Source organism: Camelus ferus, chromosome 2 (genome assembly GCF_009834535.1).
Source record: "Camelus ferus isolate YT-003-E chromosome 2, BCGSAC_Cfer_1.0, whole genome shotgun sequence".
In the NCBI taxonomy this organism is placed as follows: domain Eukaryota; kingdom Metazoa; phylum Chordata; class Mammalia; order Artiodactyla; family Camelidae; genus Camelus; species Camelus ferus.
In genome coordinates this window covers 53,318,106-53,344,356 of record NC_045697.1, presented here as the reverse complement: position 1 = coordinate 53,344,356, position 26,251 = coordinate 53,318,106, and the positions used below count along the sequence as shown (strand labels likewise).

Sequence of the window (26,251 nt, the reverse complement as noted above, 5' to 3'; positions counted from 1 at the left end):
TATATACCTCTTCCCCTATCATCTTGCCACTTTGAGAATTTTAATTCTCACCTATGGTCTGATGATGTTGAAATATTTAGATGTGATTCTGAATTTCTGCCCCTCAATTTAGACTGGCATACCCAATTATCTTCTGAACATCTCTGTTTATTTTTATATTTCTCAAATTAAAATATAAGCACCACAATCACCTTTTCACTTGAATCACTTGTTCACAGAATGCATCCATGTGAAACCACATCTTGTTCCAAATCTGTCAGATCTATATTTTTTATTATAATAAGATGAAACAGAAAAATATTATTTATGTAGCTGCTTTTGCAGATAACTAAATAAGCTTCTAGGATTTGTACTCTCTCCTGAAACTCTCCAGACTCTAATTTTCCTCATTTGTATATGTTTGCAGTGAGAGATTTTCTCCCCCCACTAACTGGAGTCCTTAAAAACACTTAAAACAGAAAAAGGAAGTAGAGAACCTTGGTACCATCCTTGCAAAATCACATAAGCACATTGATGAGTATTTGTCTTTCAAATGAAACACCATTTCATTTTCAAGGACATGGAATGGGGTCATGGAGATAAAAGTGCTTTTTCCCCCCTTTATTACAAAATAGTGGGACATGTTCTTGTCCATCAGTCTTCTAAAACCATCACTTGTTTGTGGAGTTGTGGAGTTGAATTGTAGATATATAAAAATGCCACTTCTGGGTTTATTGTCTGTTCTTTTCGTTCCTGACTGTCAAGCATATTCTGCACATTTCCTAGAGTGTTGAATAAAAAAGAAGGAAAAATAATGTCTATATTTTAATTTCCCAAGCTAAAATATGGGTCTAGTTATATTGAAAATTAATTTTTAAACTTCTCCATTTAAATGACAGATGTTACTTTGAAACTTAAATTTATAATAACTTATAGGCTTTTTGCTTTTATCATTTTCTCTCCAAAGGGTCACATAACTTATATATTCCCATTGTCTTAAATAGTCTTAATAACTACTGTTTGGGTGATAGTGAATAAAGCAAGAAAGGAAAGAAAGATGGAAGGAAGGAAAAAGAAATGGAAAAAAGGAATATAGTCAAACATACTGAAATCCATTTCAAAAGTGACTAGTACAGGAGCATTTTTCTTTAAAAAGGATCCCAATTGTTCAGAAGAGTATATTAGAGATTAGTGTATTTTGGAGAAGAGCCTATGTAACCACAACATTTAGAATTTCTTCTTAAAATTATTGATTTTAATTATCTAGCTGTCTCCTTCAAACATACATTCTTTTCTATATTACCCAGAAAGGCCACAAAGGTACTAAAGGAGACAGTTTCCAGTGGGGCTTTCTTAATACACTCTAGAAATGTTTCCTTAAAACAAATGATAGAAAAATCAAATCCAAGTTTAATTTGGAGCTCAAACCAATATGCAAATAGCATTATTGAGTCTAACATAATAACCAAAACAAAATTAACAATAATGTTTTGTTCTGACTACATAAAATTATCCAGCCTAAAAGAAATAAAGTAAATGAATTTTCTAGAGAAGCAGTGAAAAGATTTATTTTTATGTCACATGTAAACATATCACCGCATAACTTCACTTGAAGTATGTGAGTCTTCCACAACCCAAATTCAGGGAACTAAATTCCACATAGTAGGGTTCAACTTGCTAAGTAAGACATAAAGTTCCGACCTCCAGGCACCTATTTTGTTGAGGACAAATTTATCAACTCAAACCATGTAAGTCATTGGATTTTGACAGGAATCATATCTATTTTATGGTTGTAAACAGCTGAGAGAAAATGAAATAGTAAAATGTAAATATTAATTTCAAGGAAACATAGTCAAGGCGGGAGGGTATAGTTCAAGTGGTAGAGCGCATGCTTAGCATACATGAGGTCCTGGGTTCAACCCCCAGAACCCCCTCTAAGAATAAATAAGTCAATGTAATTACCTCCCCCACCAAAAAAAAAAGAAAAAAAGAAAACATAGTCAAAATAATGACTACAATTTTATTTTGACCTTTATCTCCATGTATGAGAAAATAGGTAGAGTTAACAAAATTACAGGTTTTCCTTTTGTTAGAAGGATGTGCATCTCAGACATTAAGTTTTTAAAGTGGAAATAAAGCTAATCTACAGAAACAGCTATGTCAATTCATGTCTACATTAGCTTTATTCTACCTTTTTTTTCCTCACTGACCCTCTTTGTGTAAAATACTGAGAACTTTAGAACATCAACCACCCAGTCAGACCCTAAATATGAACATTAACTTTTCCTTAATCTGAAAAGATTTCCTGATTCTTCTTTATTTTAAAGTGAACTTCTCAGTCCTTTTGTTCCTTATCCAAACTATTTTCCTAATGATAATAATGGTGAGAAAAGTAAGAATGACAATTATAAATCCTAAAATGTACTGACCAACTCTACTGTATGCATTTTTCACAATTTTTTTCTCAAAACTATTACTCTATCATCTTGCAAGTGAGAAAATGGCAGCTGAAAATTAAGCAAGTTGCCTCTGAAGGTCTCCATTTTACTTAGTTCTATTTATTATGTTTTGTTTTTTCCTGACATTTTCCTTATAAGTGTCTTCATTTGGTTATTTCTTCCTGGTATTTTCATGGACTCCTCTTCTTTCTCCCATGCGTGACATTAATGTTCTAAGTTTCTGAACTCGGCTTACTTATTATCGGACTGCACTTTTCCTGTATCATCTTACCCTTGTTAATTACCTCCTATGTCCAAGGATTCCCTAATGCCTTCAAAACGCTCCTAGGCAGTCTGTATAGTTGTTTGTCTCCCAGATTAATATGAAAGTAACTTAGGGCAATTTCAATATCTTTTTAATCCCCTGGATGCAAACAAATATCTTACATCCAGTTGCACTTAAAGAATGTTTCTATTTTTTCGTCTCATATCTCTATATTACAGTAGAATAACATAGTAATATAACATACAGCTCAGCTGTTTGGGGACTTAGACAATGTACTTCAAGAATCTGTCAAGGACTCTCCAGCTTTGGGTTTCTCTCAATAGTATGAATTGATAGCTAAAGATCATCCGGTCACTGGAGGAGATTAAAAAACCATAAAACAGGAAAGGGCGTTATAAAACTTGGCTAGGGTTGTATCCTCATGGCAGCACACTCGTGAGATGTCAATATTGTTTTGTTGTGCTGTGCTGTTAATGAAACACCTTGACGTTTTCAAGGGCATGACAGTTGGTCTTGGAAGAAAATGTATTATTCTTCCTTTATTTAAAGATAGCAATATAAACTCCAGTCTATTAGATTTATAAAGTCATCAGTGTGTCATGGAATATAAGATTATAGATAAAATAAGAAAGCCATTTCTGAGCTTGGAGTTAGCAGTTGTTATTTTGCATATCACACATATTCCACAACTTCCTATCTTGTCAAATATAATTTTAAATATATCTCATTTAATATATAACAATTTAATTTAGTGTTCTAACCTAAAATATAAGATATGTTAAATTTCAGAGTGGTTTACATCTTCATTTACATTAAAGTAGGATCACTTGAATTTTTATTCACGATTCCTTATATTTACTTTATCCACATATTGCTTTTAATCTACTCAGTAATGTGACCTAGTGCCTATAAAAGTGCTTAACACCTGTTGTTTCAAAGAATAAGGAAAGAATACAAGAAGGAAGAAAGGGAGGAAGGGAGGGAGGGAGGGAAGGAGGTACGAAGGGAGGGAAGAAGAAAAACTGTAAAGGAAAAGAACATAATAAAACCTGTTGAAAATAAACCTTGCACATGACTTAGCCATGTTTATTTTAAAAGGCAGACTTATTCCAATAGTTATTTAGAGGGAGCCTACGTGAATACAATATTTAGAAATCAAATGCCAAAATACTATATTTGAATTATCTAGCTGCCACAATCAAACATGCATATGTATTTCTTTATGATCCAAAGCAAAAGGACAGGGGTGAGAGTGTAGCTAATGGTAGAGTTATGTGCTTAGCATGCAAGAGGTCCTAGGTTCAATCCCCAGTACCTCCATTAACCACCCCTCAAAATAAATGAATGAATAAATAAATAAATATCTTAAAAAAAAACAAAGAAAAAGGACAATCTCCAATGGAGAATGAGAATTACTAGCTTACTGTCTGAGTACCTAAAACCTTATTTATTACCTGGAAGTCTAATATGTACTTTGCCATAATTGATTATATTTTTAACCTTAAGATAAATTCAGAATTTATGTGTATGTTATTTCTTTGCTAACAAAATGATCTTTTGGAAAGATTATTTATTGTTTTTAAGATATACATGAACTTTTCTATTTTATTCCCGTATTAAATTTTGCCTTCTTTTTACATTTTAATTTCCATCATTAAGAAGTTACCTTTTTGATATTCTCATAACATTTTGACTTTTGAATATATTCCCATCACATTTTGGTCAACTTATCTCATATAAGTTTATTATAAAAACACTTGAAATAAGGGAATATAATCTAAATTTTCTTTATATCACTAGTGTCACAATGCTTTAGCACATAGAATGATCACATTTGACAAAGAATGAATTATTACTACTTTATCATATCTACTTAATTTTATTTTAGATAAAATTGAGTTTGTATACACTACCTTTATTCTAATTCTGGTAATTTCCATGTCTATAAGCACATAAGAAAATCTAGATAATAAATTCTTATTAACTACACTGATGAGGTCCAATTCTTATTAATTAACATTATCTAATATATTTGTGTTTTAAACTACATTTATATTCATCTACATGTTGTCTATTAATACTTTTCACATAAATATTTTCCTCAAGTTAGACTACAAAATTTCCTGAAGTTGACCAAATATATTTTCATTCACACACACCAAGATGTATTTGGCTCAAAAATCAAAATTGAAAAAGATTACTCAGTAAAGAAGTGGGGTGACAGACTACTCTTGAATATAAAAATCACTGGAATAAAAGCCAGTATTTCCTGACTTGAGTCCAACTGTGTCTTTATACTCTTCACATGACTTCCCTGGATCTCTCTTCCTCTTCTGGTAAACTTAGAGGAACTTTCTTGTATTCAGTTACTGAGAAAGTCATACATGATTAGTGGCAATACTCTAAATACTAACATGTGCTCTATTCTGAGTTTAAAACTACAAATGAGTTATGAAACCATCATTTACCACCTCATATGGCATGGAAAAGAAGGAGGGATATAATAGAAAAGAAGAAAAAAAAAAACAGTTTAATGAACCTATCAGAAAAGCAAATATTTGAATTTAAGAAACTCTTGCTCTTTTGAAATGGAGAAACATCTATTTTCACTATTAGCTTTATAATAATAATCTTTAAATAGAAATCACTAGTTTAATATACAAATTACCCAATGATCTGTATCAGTTCCATGTTTAATCATGATAGTGGCACAGGGCTCATTGTAATTTTACCTTACTACACATGCATATAGCTATTCCAATAGATATCAGACATTTAGTTTAAAAGGATGTTTTCTATGTAATAGAGGAACATTTTGACATTAAAATTAGAGGTAACTGTATGTTTTGTGTTTTAATAAAATTGCATTCATAGATTTCTCAAAACATATCAAAAATATATTGAATTAAACTTTTTTAGAAAAAAATGGTTAGATACAGTTCTCCTAAGTCATTCTTCATAGCTCACATAAATTTGATGTTTTTTTCTACCAGAGACCACTTCCTTTCAGACTTAGAAATTCATGAAAGTTACAATTTATTTCCAAAAGCCAAAATTGTAATCAATTATTAACACTTTTAATGATAATTGGCATTTCTTAAATTATTTCTAGCTCTTATCAACCTGTATTCAAGTTTTATTTTTATTCTCAGAGGGCTGTTGATCTTTTTGTTTGCTTATGTCCTAACTCTCAGTTCCCTCAATTTCACACAAATACCTCCACACATTATCTTCTTTCTGGACTACCTGGTTCTTACACTTAAGGAAGTTCCTGTATACAGGTAAGTGTGTTGATGAACTATGGATACAATTATTGTAATGTATTAAACATATGACATCAACTATATACCCACTGAAATAGTATGGGGCTTCATATATTATAGGACTTTCTTTCTTTCTATTTGCATCCTACAGAACTCATCTACTTCAGGCCTTTTACATCTCGCTGTGGTAAAAAGTTCCTTTTTTTTCATCCTTATATTAGCTGTACACCAGTTGCATAAGAAGTTATGAGGCTAGCTAATTTTGATAAAAGTCTGCCTTTGGTCTTTTCTTTAATATTTTCATTAATCCCATTAGGCAGTCAAGTGTTATACAATGTTTACTCTACATTCTAACTTAAATTTCCAATGAGCACTTCAAACTTAACTTTTATAAACTAAGCTCCTAATTTTTCCCCCTAAACCAGCTCCTCTCTCCATCTTTGCTATCTCAGTAAATAGTAACTACATTATTCCAGGTGATCAAGCCAAAAATCAGGAATAATTATTGACCTTTTCCTTTCTCTCTCACTTTACCTCTAAGTTATTAAATTCTATCTTCTCTAAGTTTCAGAGTATATCTAGAATATTACAATTCTTAACCATCCCCTCTACTGGCACAATCACATATCTAGACTACTATAGTAGGCTCTAAACGGTTCATGTCTCTTCCCTTGACCCCTTAAGATATCTCCTATTTGACATCAGTTTCCAATCAATGTCATTGTCTTCTTAAAGTCCTTTCATTACCAGAGAACCCTGTATTATTGGTCCCATTTGCTTCTCTGACTTTGTTTCCACCAAATTCACTATTTCACACTGGTCTATCCAGTATTTCTCAGACTTGCCAGGCAGACTTATAAATCAGGGCCTCTGTAAATGGGTTCTTTCTGAACTACCTGCAAGATTTACTTTCTTCTAGTTTTTGCTCTTTTGCTAGGGGGAACAGTTCCTGTTCACACTATCCAGCTGTGAACACCTTATCCCAACCAGTACTTCCCATTCGCTTTCTACAATTCAGCTTTCTCTTTAGCATGAAACATGATCACACCAACAATTTATTATTTATCATGGGTTCATCTCTCTCAGCCAGTTAAAATATAAGCTCCGTGAAAGAAGAGATTTTTCTTTCACTTATGGTTTTCTTCTAGATGGTTAGAATAATTCCTGGCACATCCTGATTCATTTCCCAATAATTACATGCACTTAGAAACTAACATTTTCTCCAAAGGTCTCAAATTGGCTCAAATTGCCCAGCAAACTTGGGCAAAATTTAGCTGGGCTTGGGTTTTGTCTGCAGACACGATATTTTTAAACAACTTTAATTTATTGACAGTCAACATACAAAAATATCCCGAATAAATAATGAAACACTCAGCTTACCCTAAAAGGTGGAAGATTTGATGACAATGGGGCTTGGATGTTACATGTCAAAATTGACTGGAGCTGAGAATTACCTGGCTGACACTTTCAGGAAGGCCACATTACAGTCCCCATGATGCCTTCTTTTCCTTAAACCTGGACTGACTTCAGGCACTTATGTGCCTGGTTACTCCAGCCATCTCATTTTGTGACTTCTGAAAAAGTAGGTGCCATGGAGATACCAATTCACTTCACAGAAATTATTTCTAATCATTATAATTATATAAATTAGATTGAATGTGGGAGCCCATGACTGGGTGAACAAATTGTAACAGACCCCAGCCACTTGTCTCCTTAAAGAAGAGCAAATGTGCTTAGTAACTGCCTTGCTTGCATAGTTGAGGTTGTAGGTAGCACTCTGCTCAGTTGCAAAGCAACGACCCAGGCCCTCGGCTATAAACGCTGGGCATGCCTGCTGTTAGATAGTCTTCTGTCCCCAAAGCAAGGAACTGGCTGGTCTGGTGGTCTGCTTCAACATATCTATAAGAATGTATCTTGCTCCCCTCTTCCCATGACTTCCCTAAAGGTAAACTGTAGGCCCCCAAAGGAACGAGTCTTGGGCTGGAATGGTAAACAAGTTATAAAAAGCTGCAGACTCAGAGGTGAGAAGGCTGGTTAGCCAATGACGGGTAAGATCTCCAGAGGGGGGCAACCTAAGACAGGCACAGCCACCTGAGTCCAAGAAAAACGTTAAGCAGCTGCTTCTCATACATTCCACCCTGATAAGCTGTAAGGCTGGCTGATGTCAACATGAACATGATTTACCAAAACATAAAGGGTCTTCTGACCTTGAGCCAAACTCAACAATCTTGATCCCACCCTGTCTTTCCCTAAATTCCTCCATTCCGGGTCACATAACTGTCAGTGATTTCTCCTTTGATTGTACACAATAAATGTGGGAGCATTTGAGAGGTTCGTGGAGTTGGCTCCTGACTCCCTCTCGCTCTCTTGACTTTTTGCACAGAGTCTCGAGTAATTCATTCCATCTCTGTGGGACTTCTGCTGGTGAAAACCCACAGCTGGTGACAAACCCACAATTAAATATGAATATTATTACCGATTGGGAAACTACTGAGAGAAGTTAAGAAAGTAAATGTTTATGAAAGTTACTACTAACTAATATGAGAGCTGAGTTTCCCATTATATCACATAGACTTGCATAAGGCTAACCATATTTTTAGTGTTGGCAAACGGTAAGCAATGAATATGAAAAATGTATGTTCTCATGTATTAATGAAATTTTAATTAACACATCCAAAATATCATTTTAGATATTTGTTTAAAGAGTTTTAGACTAAAAGACACATTGAGGTACTTCTAGGAAAAAAAAAAAATCCTGAACCACACAGCTGGTACATAGCAGAGGTTAGCCACACAAACACAAACTATAAATAATTCCTACACACTATAAAATCCTCATTTCTTATAATCATGTTCTAAATCAACCTGAGTAGAAGCATTCCTTGGAATATGTGGTACAAAAATTGGATGGGAAAACAATTCTAATTGTCATGACTTCTTAGAATTCAAATTCTTTTTTAGGTATTTCAAACCACAGAGTTACCATATTATGGAGGAACAAGATTTAAATAGCACCACAACCCATCTCTGATCTCCCACTGCCTGGACTACTTGTCTTCCCTTCAGGAAATAAGGTAATATTTTCATTTATCTTCCTGTTGTTCTATATAACTTATGACTTTGTAAAACTTAATAACAATTCTCCAAAAAGTATTTTTAAAGAAACTAGTCAGTGTACCTTAAGATGCACTGAGAGATTGTTCGATAACTAATTGTTTGGTAGCTACTGATTTACCTCCTTTTCAGTGCTTCTGAATACAATTAACGTATAGATGTTGGAAACTATTGACTCCCTCAAGATTCAGCAGCCTGTCCTAAGTTGAGCTGGGATCAGCAATTCTCCTTGTACCTGACACAGTATTATTTCTACCTGCTAATTCTTCTCCTTATGAGGAAGCCAGACTCCATGTTTTGGCTCACCTGAAATCTGATTTAAAAATTAGTTCCTCTTGCATTTTGCATTTCTGATAGTCATTCTCCACAAGATTAAAGAAGAGTTGTAAATAATATGCATATGTCAATAATATATAAATAATATATAAATTTTTTTCATTACTGTATCTTCACGTCTGGAAGAGTACCTGGCATAGTAGCAAATATTCCTTAATTTAATTAGTCAATTAATTAACCACTTATACATAGGGTCAATAACCCTACTAACTTGCTAGGCCCGAAAGGACCTCCCACAGTTTAGAAACCAAGATTTTACATTATGTTGTGTTAATTTCTCCTTATAAAGAACTTGTCATATTCACATCCATGTGTTTCTCAGTGAACCTGCTTTTATCAGTCTTCATTTCCCTTTCCCAATTATTTGGTACAAATATAAATTAATATATAATTAATGAGGAAATATGGGAAATATGTGATTTCAAAAAGAGTAAAACTATTATTGATCAGCCCCATATCTGTTCCACAGGACTAAGTAAACATGAAATTTTTCATTTTTACCTGCCTTTTGGCTGTTGTTCTTGCAAAGCATGTAAGTATAATAAGATATTTATAAGTACCTCCTGTTATTTAAATATTAGAAGAGTGACTCTTTTATGCAGACAATGGCAAGGGTAGGCAGCAGGGAAGAGAGACTAAGTGTGTGAACTTTTATAATCAAAGATGGCACTGGCCCTGCCTTATACAAGATATCAAGGTGGATAAAAATACTTTTTATTAAGTGTTTTCCTTGTAGGGTTGGACAAACTTTAGTTATAGGTTAAATGGCATACCCTTTCTTCTATATCTGTTTGAATGTACCTGGGAACTCTTTTCACCCCAAGAACAACTTCCTAAAAGTAAGAAATATATTAAGCATTAAGAAGGATTTATTTGAAGTACAGAATTATTTGCTTTTTAATATTATAAGCTTCTATACTATTCCAATAATAATGAAAATAATTCAACTAAACCCTAGACATTCCCAGAAACAGAATTCTAAAAGCCCCGGCCACCAAAACAAAACAAAAACCACAAAAATGAAAACAAACACAAACAACAGCAAAAAAAAAAAAAACTCAGTGAGACAGCTTGACATTTTAAACCTACCATAAAACTGAAGCTTATATTTGTTTTTGTTTCTTATATAGGAGATGGATCAGGGCTCCTCCAGTGAGGTAAGATACTTTAGTATAAATATAAAACCCTTTCACCTGGTAAAAACATAATATTCCCTGAACTATCACTTTTATAATAGTTTTATCACCAGTAAGTCTAGAGGTACAGAGTCAGAGAAAATTGGAAGCACAATCATAAAAAATATATATATAGGGGTGAGTAAAGACCAAAAGCCTACACATTCAAATCACCAAGAGTAAATTTGTGCGTTTTTTTCTAGACATCTCTCATATTAATGGTATTAGTTCAGAAGTCATGATGAACATTTTGTGAGAGAGTGACAGCAATCAATTGTGTTTCTGCAATAAGGACTCATGCTGTTCCTTATTAGATGCTACTTTCCAAATGACTTCCTGGCCATGGGTGCCTAACAGAGGCCCACAGACAATTTCAGCGTCACCTAAGCATTTTCTTGTTTTCCTATGATGTATTTAATCTCTTTTAAAATGACAAAAGAAAAAAGATAATAATGAAAAAAAGAAAAAGAAAATTGGAAATTGTACAGAAGAAATGGGATATTTTTCCTCTCTTCTCTGTCGATGACATTTGGGAAAGCTTTGATTCAGTTATTCATAGCCCAAAAGCACAGTGTGGAATGAGTTAGTTATATGAAATATAATAAGTTAATTTAATAAAGGAAATGAAACTTTGGTTAACTTGTTGTGTAATTCAAGTAAAGATGTAAGTTATTTACCCAATGGATAATGGTTGTGGACTGATACTTTATTAATACAATTTAGGTAAATAAATAATATTGTCTTTCTTTTTCTAAGGAATCTATCAACGTCTCTCAGCAAGTAAGTCCTAAATTCTTAAATTAAATATATTTTAACTTCCTTTATTTAATCAAAATTATAAAATAAATTTATTTATTTTATAGAAATTTAAGCAGGTAAAGAAGGTGGCCATTCATCCCAGCAAGGTAAAGTTATTACTCTATTCATCTTGATTGATGACACATCTTTATCTATAAAACATGGGTCACTTTCTCATTCATTCCAAATGAGTATCATTTTTAACTATAATTGTGAAAATGGTGATGTTTTCATTGTTTTGACAAAATGCTACGGACTAACATGAAAGGAAAAGATTTGTGAGCCATTTTTGAGCCTCACTGTTAAAGCACATTATCTTTGAAATGGTTCATCACCTTTGCTTTTTTTTCGTAATTTTGTAATCTTTTTGTTCACAAAATAGTATTTTATTTTCTATCACTTCATGCTCAAGAATATAATACTGCATTTCAGTAAATGCTGTATCCTTCTTGGTTTTGCTTTCTTTCAGGAGGACATCTGCTCCACATTTTGCGAGGTACATATTCATTTCATATCTGTAGTATAATGTGAAGTAAAATATTATAGTACTTTGAACAGAATTGAAATTAACCTGGATTTGGAAAGTACATTTCAAGTCAATCAGATTTGAAAACCAAAATTATCTTTAAAGAATGAGACCAAATTATATCTTCATCTCTTAATTCTATGAATAATTCAAATGAAGAAAATATATCTTTGCACGAAGCAGCTAATATATTTGATTCCCAGATTCTATGAGGAATGAAGAAATTTTCCTTTAGATTCATTCTCAGTCTCCAACTAAACATTTTCATTCTTAATGCTTCAAGCTTAACATTTTTTTCTTTTTTAAATTCTTTCCTATTGAAGTATTTTTCTTAAAATTGATTAACTTAAATCAATCTGTTTATCACAGAAACAATAGCTATTTACTTCCAAAAGATGTTAATTGGCCTAGTGAGGTATTTTTCTGAATACACAACAAAACAAATAATGACCATTAAAATGGAAAAGAAAAGCTTATCTATGAATTGCCTAAATTTATCTTGTGTATTCGTTAATTCACTTGACAGCATTTATTCAACAAGAACTATGTCCCCGATACTATCCTAGTCTCCAGGGACACAATACAAATATGATCGCCTCTGGGATGCAACAATAGATACAATAAATGACAGTGACTACCTCTGGTTGTACGTTTACCACCAAAGCAGAAATGCTAATATAATTCATTACAAAACTCAGACAATGAAAATGAATCCATTCTAGCGCTTTTCTTTATGGGAGACGGAAATGTCCCTTTATATTCGGGAGAAAACGTTCTAAGTAATGCTGTGGCAATAATAGATCTAATTCTTTTTCTTCTCTCTTTTAAGGAAGCTGTAAGGAACATAAAGGAAGTGGTGAGAAATTTTTATTTATTTTGAAGAATTTTTGATTCATATTACTGATACATATTCCTATAATACTATCGATGGCATATGAGGACATCTGTAAATTTCCTCTTTTCATAAACTGGAAAGAGATTTATAAGTTGCTCAAAAATGACCATGTTTCCTGCCCACTTTAGTAATATCCACCTAACTGGATATATAGTATGATCTATAGTCTCCTAAGCCTGCTACATTTAATCATAGGATCATTTTTACTTCTTTCACTTGTTTTCCAAAGGTGATTAATAACAAACAGCCAAGAAACCTGGTTACATTGCTTTTATGTCAATCTTTTTAACTTATCATGCTAGTGTGTGTAACCTGAGACATATTCCAAATAGCCACTAATATTCAAAGAATTATGCTGGCATGTCTTCTGGTCACCAGATTTTGATTATATATATTATTATTTTTCAGGAAATATCCTAGCTCAGTAAGAGACTTTTTCCTTTAACATCAAATAGCAAGTTCACCAAAAACTAGATTTTCAGCAAAGTGTGGATTAATTTGTTGTTGACATCGCAAATAGTGTGAGCACCGGAGAAATCATTTACCCAAACCTGATGTAGTTTTGGGGAGATTCAAAGTGACTGTCTATACCATGGTGTGCACTGGTGCTCCTGACAGCAATATCAGATATCTGCCTCCAGGGGAAAGTGCATTTTAAATCAAGCCAGTCAAATCAAGAGCCTACCAATTGCCTTCAACGTGGTTTCAGCCTGAAACACCTCAGTATTGCTCGGGGCAATGGTTCTCCATGTGCTATTTCTCAGCTAGCAGTATTAGCATCACCTGGGCATACTGATGCACTTTAAAATTTGAGACCGTCTTGTTTAAGAGAGGTGACTGAGGGAATGGATTAAAATGTATAGGTCACTGGAACAAGAAAGACATGCTGTGGTAGAAATAGCCAAGCAATAAGCACGGCAGGAAAAGGCGCCTGGGAAAGGATGGAGCACAGGCGAGGTCCAGAGCCTTGTGTCCTGAGGCACAGCCAGAAGCCTTCCTACTCAGTACCTAGGAAACCTGCTTTACTCTTTTATCTCCAACAGGGAGCCAATGGCCTCTTACAAATAAGCACTGTGTCCTCTAGAACAGGTACACAGGATTTAGTGTGCCACATGTCTCATCAGGCCTACTGTGTAATTTTTTTTGTCACCTGCCTTCACTCCATAGGCATTTGATATTGTATGAATAATGTAGAATTGATGAAAACTTCTAAATGAAACATATTTTCAGTCACACGTTATTGCTTTGGCACAAAGTGAGGGGTCTGAATATTTAATTTATTGAATTCCTAAAAAAATATATGATTTCTCAGTAGTTGTGGCTTGGGCCCTAAATATATTTAATTAATTGCCTCTTCTACTCTAGTACAACTCAAAAGCTAAGTGCATTCTTCTTTTCTTCCCCTAAGGAATCAGCTGAAGTCCCCACAGAGGTAAGTAATTTTCATTCAACTGAAATGAAATTAATACCAACTAGCACTATTTTCTTTTTGTGTATTTTTATGGCAAGTGCTTTTGTTTTCTTAACAGAAAGATAAGCCCATTGTGGAAGATAAGCACTACACACAATTTCTCACACAAATTGTAATTTCAACTAAACCGTAATATCATTGCTGTTTTTTCTCCCAATGTTCACATAACTCATTCCACCCCAATGAGATATTTACCCTCAATTTACAGTAAGTAATATATTTTCTCTATTTTTGTTACTTTGATTTCCAGCTATTAGCTTGTTAAACTTGTGGACTTACAGTTTAAGATAAGTAAGTGTTGGGCAATTAACCAAATGATTTTGAAGGAGTTACAAGCCTCAGAAAATTTGTTTCAAGTTTAAATGGTGTAAGTGTAGTTGAGGTATCACATCTTTGTCCACTCAACGTCTTTTTGCCAATAGCATCATAGACATGTCTCAAAAGTAAAGGTTTCCAAGCTACACATAGGAGGTCATGTACCCCGTCCTCTGGACTAGAGAAGTTTGTTGGGTGCACAAGGATAGAGCACCTGCTTTACAGTCAGCAACTTGTATTCCAATCATAACTTCACAAACTATTTCTTAACCTTTTCAAGCTACAGTTTCCTCAACTAAAAATGAAGATAGTTATATTGACCCTGAGGAATTACATTAGATGATATGTACATAAATTATGTTAAAAAATGCTTGGAACACAGTATAGGCACATCTAAAAAAAATAACAGTTATTATTACCATGTCCCTACACAGAGCAGACATTCCTTCTAAAAACTTTAGAATAGAAACTGCCTTTCTTTGAATACCTAAATATGGGACTCCCCACATAAAACCTCTGTTTTTAGGAAATTATGATTGCTTTAAAAGCCATTCTTATACTTTGTCAAAATAATTCCAGTAGCACTCTCCCTTTGTACCACCTTCAAGGTAACAGGTTACTCACAGAAAATTCTAAAGACCGATTGACATTCTACACACCCATATTTTCAAATCTCTATGAAATGAACATTCTTTTGAGTGAAGCTGGCACTGCAGTTTTATATTTAATCTCTAAAAAGATCTTTAGAGTCAGCTCAAAGGCTATGGAATTTACTAGAATATTTATTAAGCCTGATAGGTGATAGACAGACAGACAGACAGACAGACAGACATAGCACACTGCCATATATTTTAACAGATATAATCCTACATGGTAAATAATGCTCAGGGAGAATGCAATATGATATATTATGCATAAACAACATAATGACCAAGTTATGAATTCTAACACCTAGGATAAAGGGAGTTAAAGTTCAGTTCTGTCTGACTCCAAAGAGCAGACTTCTTACACACACCAGACAGAAATGACAGACATTTGCCTTTTAACTCAAGAAATGTTCCTTTCCCTTCTCATACCTACTTTTGTTTTTTTCACATAGATACTGTTCTGGAGGTCTTCATAATCAGACAATGTTGTTAATTTTGCTATGTATTAACAAAGGTAGAAACAGCTACAATAAATTTTATGTGACTGAACTATTCTTGTTAGGTAAATTTGCCACCATTTTTAAATTATCTAATTAAAGGTCTAAGTAATTTGGTTCTGACAAAATGTGCTTTTGAGCCATGGAGGAGGTTCAATATTGGAGTAAATTTTATAATTTTCTTTCTCTCTAGAACAAAATCAGTCAATTTTATCAGAAGTGGAAATTCCTCCAGTATCTCCAGGCTCTTCATCAAGGTCAGATTGTGATGAACCCATGGGATCAGGGCAAGACAAGGGCCTACCCCTTTATTCCCACTGTGGTGAGTGCTGGTTTTTTAGTTTGTCCTTTGCTATTTTTGTTTGTTTGTTTGTTTTTGGCGGGGGATGAGCTCAGGGTGAAGATATGAACAATATCTAGAGACAAAATGCCCCAACAAGGTTTTAACTTAGAAAGTAGAACAATTGGGAACAAAATCTCATAGTCCAGAAATTAAATCACAGACAATATAGTCTTAAATATAGTAACAAATAACAGTAGTAACCATAGTGACAAGGAATTAATTGAACATACCTGTCTGAAGCATTTGCCCCTATATCATTTCACTTGGTTCCTCAAACAATTCTCTAAGTTGGGAGGGGACAGTAATCATTATCTTCATGTAACAAAAAGATCGTACTGTAAGAAAATATAAGGAAATGAAGTAACTTGCCCAAATTCCAAGTACTGTCTACCATAAAACAGTTTATCTTAAGGAATTTTTTCTCATATGAGGAATAAATAACAAAAGTTATCTTGGCCCTCTTTTTTTTTTTTTTTTTTTTTTTTGAATACAGAACACAGAGCAGCTCTCCATCAGTGAGGTAAGGCATTTTATTACAAAGGTAATACCCGGGAAACTACTAAGATACTAACATTTATCAAACATGGTAATAGACGGTTTTTGATCTAGTTTTGTAAGCAATAAATCTTGACTTACAGAATACGGGGAAATTGGAACTTCAGACATCCAAGAAAAATATGGGGAAGGCAGAACAAAAATGTACACATCCAAGGATACAAAGATGGTTACCAGGGGTAGAGGGGGGTCAGAAGGGATAAATTGGAAATTCGAAAATTGCATCTCTTGGGGAGTGATGGAAATGTTAGCTATCTTGATTGTGGTGGTAGTTTCATTGTGTGTACATCTATCAAAATTCATCAAATTGTACATTTGAAATATGTGTAGTTTACTGTACAGGAACCATGCCACAATAAAGGTGTTAAAAAAAAAAAAGATTAGATTTGTGCTAGTAGACCTTATCAAAAAGTTAATACTACTGCTTTTCCCAAAGTCACTATTACTATTGCTGTGGCACAGGAGGCTGAATAATGTAGAACTGAGGAAAACTTTTAAAGGAAACACATTTTCAGTCACATGTTACTGCTCTGACACAAAGTGAGGGCTCTGAATATTTATTTACTGAATTCCTAAAAAAATAGTAGTTCCTGGGCTCTAAATATATTGAATTAATTGCCCCTTCTACTCCAGTACAACTTTAAAGCTAAGTTAATTCTTCTTTTCTTCCCCTAAGGAATCAACTGAAGTTCCCACAGAGGTAAGTAATTTTCATTCAAATAAAATGAAATTAATATCACCCACAAGTCATGGTGTACATCTTAAGTTTTGTAAACATAGTGAGAGGAATCCAATGTACCATTCTGAAATAAGAACTCTAGTTCATCAAGATCCATACAAAGTGCTACAATCCAAGCGGTTCATATTTTATCAACAAGGTTAAAATGTATTATTTCAGTTTTTTTTACGGAATCTGCCAACTTCTCTCAGGAAGTCAAAATCACTTACATTAAATGTAGTTAAGAAATTACTTTTTATTTTGTTATGGTATACAATAACTATTATTTATTTTATATAAATGTAAGCAGGAGGGGATGTGGTTATGCACACCAATCAGATGAAATTTATTTATCTATTTATTGGTTCACTGATGAGATATGTCACTCATCATTCACTTAAGAAGTAGGTATTTAGCAAGTAATATGTCCCTTACATGGTTCTAGATCTTTGGGATACAACAGCAATCTACAAAAGCAATGAAAATAAATTTAATTATTCTTCTTTATAAAAGAGGGGTTTTATATATATATTCAAGAGGAAATTATGTATAAACAATACAGTGAGAATAAAATGTCTAACTCATTTCTTTAAGGAAAATTCAAAAAAGACTGTTGATATGGTAAGGTATTATTATTTCTATATAAAGATATATTTAAGTCATATTTTCAAAAACTAATATTAAAATATTACTAGCTAGGCTTATCTGAAATCTTTCTTTTTTTTAATCAGATTTTTACTTTTTTGAGCTGGAAATTTTACTTCAATTCTTCTTTTTCATCTCTCATACTAATATTCTTTCTAAAAGAAAGACTTTTAATTCCATAAATATTAAGAATATACTAAGGATTCAATTACTCTGGTCCCCAAAGTTTGGTTATTTTGTTTGTTTCTAAAGGAATCTTCTAGTAGTTCATCTAGTGAGAAAAATGATGATTTTAAAATAAAACAACCAACTAGTTTATTGAGAAATACTGCACTTTCCTGTTGTTAATTATTTTAAGTAAATTATGTATTGCTAATTTGTTTTAGCAGAACCACATCAAAATAGCAAATGGAAATGAAGAAAAACCCTTGTAAGAAATATACACAGGTTCAAAGTCATTTTAGACACCTGAAATGAACTATCTACATAGTCAAGACTAGCTGTTCTATCCCATGCCTTTGCTAATTTTCACTGGACTCTGGTTCATTGGTATTTATTTTTAAGTTAATTTTAAATAAGGTATTTTAAAAATAAGCCAATGTCAAATCAGCATGTTGTCAATTGCCTTCGGCAAAATTTTACCCTGATTCTCTCTCATTGTTTAGGGGGTTGAATACTGGATTGGGTTATGAGTTCTGTAAATCACAGGTACAAAACTGCTGTGGTAGAAAGAGCCAAGTGGGTAAGCACAATGGGAAAGCGTCCTGGGAAAGGACGAAGCGTGGATTGTAGCCCACAGTCTTGTGGCCTGAGGCACAGCACAGCTTCCTCCTCAAGGGCCTTAGGAAGCATGCTTTACCCTTTCTCTCAAACTTGGGGTCCATGGCCACCAAAAAAAAAAAAAAAAAAAAATGAAGGTCTTCCTAAGTGTATGCAGGCTGATTAGCTTTCTTCTCTCTCTCACTCACCCTCTCCTTCTCTCTCTCCCTTTGTACCTGCACATACTCAATGAGAATCTGACATTATGTGAAAAATACAGATAAACAGAAAATTTGAAACATATTTTCAGTCAGGTATCATGTTCACACAGAGAATGCTCTGATAATGAATATTTGAACTCACTAAATTCACAATCAATTTCTATAAAGTAGCACTTCGTTTCTTGGTAACAGTGGCTTGGCCCTGAATTATTAAACTAATTCACTCTAGTTCTCTAAGAATGATAAAGATAAAATTACCAGTGAGCTATCCAAGTAAAGCCGACTTTCATTTTCTTTCCCTAAGGAATCAACAGAAGTATTCACTAAGGTAAGTAATTTCCGTTCAAACAAAATTTATTAAATATTAACCTTTGATATTTTCTCCTGTATTTATCACAGTTTATTTTTATTATTAACAGAAAACTGAATTGACTGAAGAAGAAAAGGATCACCAAAAATTTCTGGTAAATTTTTCATACGAACATTTATAACACAGCCAGACTCAGCTTGGACACTGCTGAGCCACAATCCTCTCAACAAAACAGAACAAAACAAATTTTTTAAAATAAATTCAAATTTCTGTAAGTCTTCCTTTACTTTGTCAAAACTCTTACGAAAGCATTCTCTCATTGGACCAATGGTATCATCATTATTCCCTTGTTGTTCTAAAAACTCAGTGATTTTTCATTTTGTAAAAGCAGTAAATTATCTTAAAGGCAGATGCTACTGTGTTTAATTCCAATTTTAATCCCTGTAATAATCCATAGTTGGGCCCATATAGATGGTTCGAAATAGAACATGAAGGAGAGAAATATTTAGTAATCATAAATAGGTGTCAGGCATTATGCAAAATGCTCTCTCTATATTAATTAATTTACTTCCAGAAGGTAAGTGACACTCAGAGAGAGTAACAATTGGCTCAATGTCACAGATTCTACTAAGTTAAATCACACCTTCTATACGACTCTAAGGACCAGAGTGTTTCCACTAGACATGGAAAAACCACAATCTGAAACGCTTATTTCAGTAAATTAAGAAATTATCCTTTTGCCTTCTTGCACATTTTTTTTCCTTTTTCCTTTTCTCTTTATTCCTCTCACTTAAGCATTTTGACATTGGGGTCTGAAAAAACTAAAGAATATTCTTAATTCTACAGTTCATTCTATGAATGCAAAACATAGAATTAATTCTAAATGAATAAACTTTATTTTGCTTAGGTCTGTTTGGTATCATTTAGAATGTATCCAAATAGATCAAGCTTTAGTTTATTTAGTTATGTCCAGGTGTGCTCTGACACAAAATTACTTACAATTTTTTTCAGAACAAAATCTACCAATATTATCAGACATTCCTCTGGCCAGAGTATCTCAAGACTGTTTATCAATATCAGAAAACTATGACTCCATGGAATCACATCAAGGTAAAAGCTTACCAAATTATTCCCAATTTGGTGAGTTCTACCTTTTATTTGTAGTTTTAAAAAAAGTTATCTTTTGTAGTAAAAATAAGCTAAGGACATGAAATAGAGACATAAAATTCCAACAAGTTCTCAAGCAGAAGCTGAAACAAAATTAAATTTAAAAATTCTAGGCTGGAAATAAAATTATAAATCATATGGTACAAATATAGCTACAATAAGCGAAAATAATTATAATGATAAATTGCATTTACATTGGATTTAAATTTATTGAGTGTGTGCTCATAATGTTTCAGTGGATTCCTACAGTAATTCTTGACGGTAGGTCAAGATAGAGATTATTACTTACGTTTTATAAAATTATCTGAAATTCTAAAATTAGCTGGACCAAGCTCTAATTTACAATTCTCCTTTATTTCATTTTTTAAAAGGTGACTTAAGAAACATCTTTTAATGTAAGGAATAAGTGGGAAAGCAGTAACTTGAACCCAGAGAACTGACAATTCAGTACAAAGAATATAGGATTGGAATCAGAAGATCTGATATGAAATAAGCTTTTGATTTTGACAAGTCACTTCATTTTGCATTATTTTTAAAAATATGATTTACTTTATTATATCATTTAAAGATATCCTCTCCATGATTAGAGAAAATAAGAATTTAGTCCTATAGTTTGAATATGAGATGCCAAAAGAACATTCTAAATATCTCCATGGAAATGTAAATATTCCTTTCTTTTGTTATTATGAACATTTAGCTAAAATATGTTATTCCTTTCTCTTTTAAAGAGATACTTTTAAGATTCTTGAATTAACTGCTTCTACTTGATTATGGTAAGTGCCTTTAGACTTGGAATTTAAACAATAAATAGGATTTTTGTGCAAAGACTGCGACTGTAAAACTGTTTAATATAGTTTCAACTTTAATTAAATCCTACTTGGTTTATGAAATATTTTCAATTTTGCTTAGACCTTTTTGATTCACAAGTGTAAGTTATCTGTGTAATTTGCATGCATTTTATAACTATTTTGAAAATAAATTTTAAGAAAGTTTCTCTAGAGCTGATGATACATTCAGCCACAAGCAATAGTTCTGGGTGGAAACTGTCACAAGCATAATGTTCACGGAGATGTTTACCTACTGCCTTTGAGTTGAGCCAAGAAGTTCAGACAGCATTTCAGTTTGGTGGAAGATATACGTCAAGAGAGTTTTCCTATAGAAGATTTTCTGAAACAAATTATCTGCATCATTTTCTCTGGAAAAAATCATCATTTTTTTCAATACACAAAATTTATTTTTCCTAGTTTCTTTCTTTGACATTTTAACCATTGCTTTAAAAAGTCATGATGAGACCCAAAGAAACTAATGCATATTAGTGTTGCTTTTTTTGTATAGTCACCTTTTATTTTTCTTATATTGTCCTTGCAGTATATAGGTTATCTCCAATCTTGGAATTCTGTCTCACTCAATTTATCTTCTTGTTCTTTTTATATGCCCTGCAACAGGACAAAGTAGGTTTCAGAGAAATGAATAATAACAGTAGTAATAATTTGTTGAGGCCTCAGAATGCTGGTCACAATTTTAAACCCTTTGCCTATCTTAATAAATTTCGTGGTCACAGAAAAACCTAGGCGGTAGTTAATATTACCAGCCAATTTGAGATATGGACACTGAAGCCACAGAAGTTAAACATATTGTCTGTGATCACCCTTCAACAGCAGAAGAGCCAAGACTCTAACACTCATATCCAGCTCTAGGACTCAACACTCCATTGCTGACGCCAAACTACAACCAAAGTCCAGCTCGGGGATTTTTTTAGAGGATATTTTTTAACTTTAGGTACATTGTCACGAACTTGATTTGTTTGATCATGTCATTTCAACCCTCCAAATGTGAAGAAGGGCAGGACAACTTCACAAAATAATTTTATGTGAGAAAAATAGTAACTACCCTGGGTAAGAGCTGAAAATATAGCTGTATTTTATAAAAAACAATATTCTCCACGCTATCATTATTTATATACCTATTCTACATTTTTAAAAAGCTGATCATGTGTCCCATAATGTGAGAGACATGAGGGAGACAGAAATAAGATACTAAACTTATCCTCATTGAGCTCTGTTTTGGATAAGGACACAGAAATGGCAATACAATGTGCCAAATGCTGTTAGAGGCATGAGAAGTATATGGTAGCACAAAAAGGTCAAGCGATGCATCAGACTTAAGTCCTAAACTAAGTGCTTTCAGATAATTAGAAATAGACTAAGCAGAGCAATGGCAGAGGGAAAACAAAAAGGCAAAAGCCACTGAACTGACAGAAAAATTATAAAATAAACAGTAACCAAAAAATGCACAATAGATTTTGAAGAATTTATTCATTTTAAAGTGATTTCTTAAAACATCAACCCAAAGTAATTTTGCATAATAAATGTTTTTTCACTAAAATCCAGATTTTAATTTAATAGAAGGATTTTAAATGTAGGAAGCAGTAATATTTTATTTCTAATAAACTGTTTGGAAAATAAGGATAATTAAATGTTCCTTCAAAATTGGCTGAAAATGGAAATATTTACCATTTAAGAAATAAATATAAATATTACTTTGGTATGCTGGATTGAAGAACCTGGATATCAATTTTCACTCATTCATTAATTTTTTTCAACAAATAGTTATTAAAATCCTATTTGTTAGATATCATATTGGGCACTAGAAAATATTAACTAATAATAGTTATAAATAATAACATTCTGTTAGACTAAGGATGGATGGGTATGTGTTGTTCTGTGTATAGACATACATTACTTCTGGAATATAAGTCTAGTAGATGATACAATATTATCATTTTCTTCTTAGGCTCAACTGGAAAATCTATCTTCTGCAGTTTCTTATCTACCACTTTACTTCATCCTACCGGCATGTTTAGAGAGACCCATTAATAAGATAGAAATATTGAGGAAAAGGAAGACTGTGCAGAATATTTCCTGAAGTATTTATACCATCCCGTTAGTTCATGTTGAGTATACTGGGTCTGTATTGTGGTTATATACGAACTTAGCTGATGATTATTGAAAATGTTTTCACTACTCTTTGAGTTATAGAACTACATTTCTTTTTCCATGAAAATAAAATTTCAAATGCATTCATTGGTGCATAATTGTCATTTTTATCGTTCATACGGGCCCACGAGGCTACTGATGATAATATAAACAGTCCTTTAACAATTACTTTAAACCAGCTTGGCTACCAGAGAAATAACTGTATAGTTTCTCGGTACTTCAGTTTTACTTCTCACAATGGCTAACCTTGGACGTTACAAATTACATTCTCCAACCACAGCTAGGGCCACAGTACTATTTGGCCAATGTGCTACCATTTTTTAAATTTATTTGTGTTTATAATTTGCCACAGCATTAATCCCAAACCTTCACCAGAGCCCTCAGTCCTCCTCCCAGTTCACATTGTTACACTAGAGGCAGACATTGAGAACATAAACTTTCCAAGGCCCCCATTAATGAGATCAACACATGGGGAAACAGCAAAAGCAAATAAGTGGGTTTATGCATGGGATGTAAGGGAAAACTCTGGAGGGATGACATGTCCAGAGAAGACAGAGGGACAGGAAAAGTTAAAGAAAGTAGATCAAGGAGGAAGGTATAAAGATGAAAGTGATTTGAGCTTAGAAAGTTGTGTTAAGCATTTGCCTGTGATGGAAAGGCAATGGAGGAGTTTTCACAGGGGAGTGACATTATATGATATGTACCGTTGATGAAAAGATTTAAAAATTGGAGACTTCTTTGATTTCGTAGAAGACTGCAATCTCTTTAACCCTCTCATTGTATTCCATTCCATCCAAGCCCTCTTTGCCTCACTTCCTTTCTTATTCAGGCTGAATACTGAAGGGTTTGTCAGAAGGAGGTAACATATGCCATATACTTTGAAAGGGTGGAACAGGAAGAAGCTAAGAGAATTTTTCTTTGTCTTCGTAGAACATTCATCCCTTAGCACTCTGATTATATTCCATTCTCTCCATTTCCTGTTAGCTTCACTTCCTTTCTTACACAGCTCAGACTTCATCCTTTCTTATTTTAAATATCATCTTGGAAACTCATGGAACCCTTCTGCCCCTCTGCCCTTGTCCTACTGGAAAACACCCAACCATGAACTAAATTTCTACTACCACTCCATGCAAGCAGCTGAATGTTAAAGTAAGTTTGTTTTCTGAACATTGTTAGTCACCAAAGACTGCTTATCCAATTTTGTCTTGTAGGCATTAGAGTTAGCTGCCTTTCTCAAGTCTCCCTAAACTTTCAATTATGTCACTAGAAAAAAAATTTGCCTTTCTACTTTATTGACAAAGATTGTCCATCAAGCCTAACCACTAACCACCTCCCTAGAATGACACCTCAGTAACTCAATCTAAATCTGAACTAGCTTTAACTGTCTCCTTCAAGTCTCAAGGGGTAAGGTGATCTTTAGTTCAAAGCTAACAGCTCTTTTAGTGCTTTTTAAAATTACCTTTATAATCTATCCTTTCCAATGACGTTCATTAGGGCAAAGTAATGATGATGATTATAATATCTAAAACTAATTTAACAGCTATGTGCAGGGTAATTTATATATTTGCTTCATCCTTACAAGTATTAATACTACTTTTATATTACAAATACGTATCAATATTATACCTGGCAGATGAGAAAATTGTAGTCAAAAAAGAATAAGTTGCCCCCAGGGGCATCATTCTATTGAACCTATTGATTAATATTTATTTCCTGATAATTCTTATAATTCTCTTTCTTTAGTTATTCTTTGTAGGTATTTTGCAGAAATACTTCTCTTTCTCCTACACAAACACCAATGTTCTCTAGGGCTCTGACCTCAGCCACTTCTTTTAAAATTGTACATATTTTTTCCTGAATGATCTTATCCATTTTAGCCATTTTAATTGCCACCTACAATCAGCTCATTAAAATCAGTTCCTAATTCTCTAGATAACATCAGGTGTAAAATGCTGACCCCCAAATTAGACAGATATACCCAATTTACTTCTAAATCTCTCTACATATATACTGGCTTCCCAAATTGAAATGTAAGCAACACGAGGGTCAATGTGTAAGCAGAGCTTCACTTGAGTCCCCAGTAGCCAAAACATTATCTGACATTCGAATGAATTCCACATATTACATAAATTTCAGACCTAATATTTTACCATAAATTAAACTGGAGCTTAGCATTTATCATAGCTCCTTTTTGCAATCAGTAAATGATCTTCAAGGATTTGTCGAAGACTCTCCAGGTTTAAGTTTATATTACTGGTATGGCCAGATAGCTAAAGAGTTTCCTGTAATCGAAAGAGATTTAAAACATACTAAAGTAGGAAAACACATTACAAAAATCTGGCTATGGGTTGTATATGTACAACTATAGTTAGTAGCATATCTTTGTTGAGTATTTCTCTTGTAAATTAAACACCCCGACATATCCAAAAGTGTAGCAGTCAATGACAAAGAAAAGGTATCCTATTTCCATTATTAGAAAACAGCAGGATGTGTTCTGGTCTACTAGTATTCTAAAATCACCTCCTGTTTGTGGAGTTTGAGACTATAAAACAGAAGAAGGGTGCTCTTGTATTTATACAGTCAAACATAATCCACAGATTTCCTGTTTTGTTGAGTCATACAATAGTGGACTCAGTAATACCCATTTCTAGTGTAATAGTCTAAAATAGAGGGTCAGTTAAGGCAGCTTTCCAATGGCTTCATTCACAAAAAGGTAACGCCTTCAAAGCTTTATATTCCAAAGGTCTGATTTTAATTTAACTTTTAATTATTTAATATGTCCCAGATTACTTTTTAT

At 33.2% G+C, this 26,251-nt stretch overlaps 1 protein-coding gene and 1 long non-coding RNA gene across 2 annotated transcripts in view; one reads left to right on the top strand and one right to left on the bottom strand.

Moving 5' to 3' along the window:
• Nucleotides 1–9,030: 9,030 nt before the first annotated feature.
• Nucleotides 9,031–23,783, top strand: LOC102521099 (alpha-S2-casein). Its single transcript, XM_006188670.2, has 16 exons — nt 9,031–9,040; nt 9,886–9,948; nt 10,547–10,573; nt 11,348–11,371; nt 11,455–11,496; nt 11,859–11,885; nt 12,745–12,771; nt 14,219–14,242; nt 15,934–16,062; nt 16,577–16,603; nt 17,315–17,338; nt 19,286–19,309; nt 19,401–19,445; nt 20,303–20,401; nt 21,187–21,231; nt 23,252–23,783. The coding sequence occupies exons 2-15, from the start codon at nt 9,898–9,900 to the stop codon at nt 21,196–21,198; spliced, it is 582 nt and encodes a 193-aa protein (XP_006188732.1). The 5' UTR covers nt 9,031–9,040; nt 9,886–9,897; the 3' UTR covers nt 21,199–21,231; nt 23,252–23,783.
• Nucleotides 16,320–26,251, bottom strand: part of LOC116657199 — a 100,760-nt gene continuing 90,828 nt past the window's right edge. The window contains exons 3-5 of the long non-coding RNA XR_004312225.1: nt 21,798–21,894; nt 21,536–21,625; nt 16,320–16,418 (exon numbers count right to left, since the gene is read on the bottom strand). This is a non-coding gene — a long non-coding RNA (uncharacterized LOC116657199). The remainder of the gene's footprint in view (nt 16,419–21,535; nt 21,626–21,797; nt 21,895–26,251) is intronic.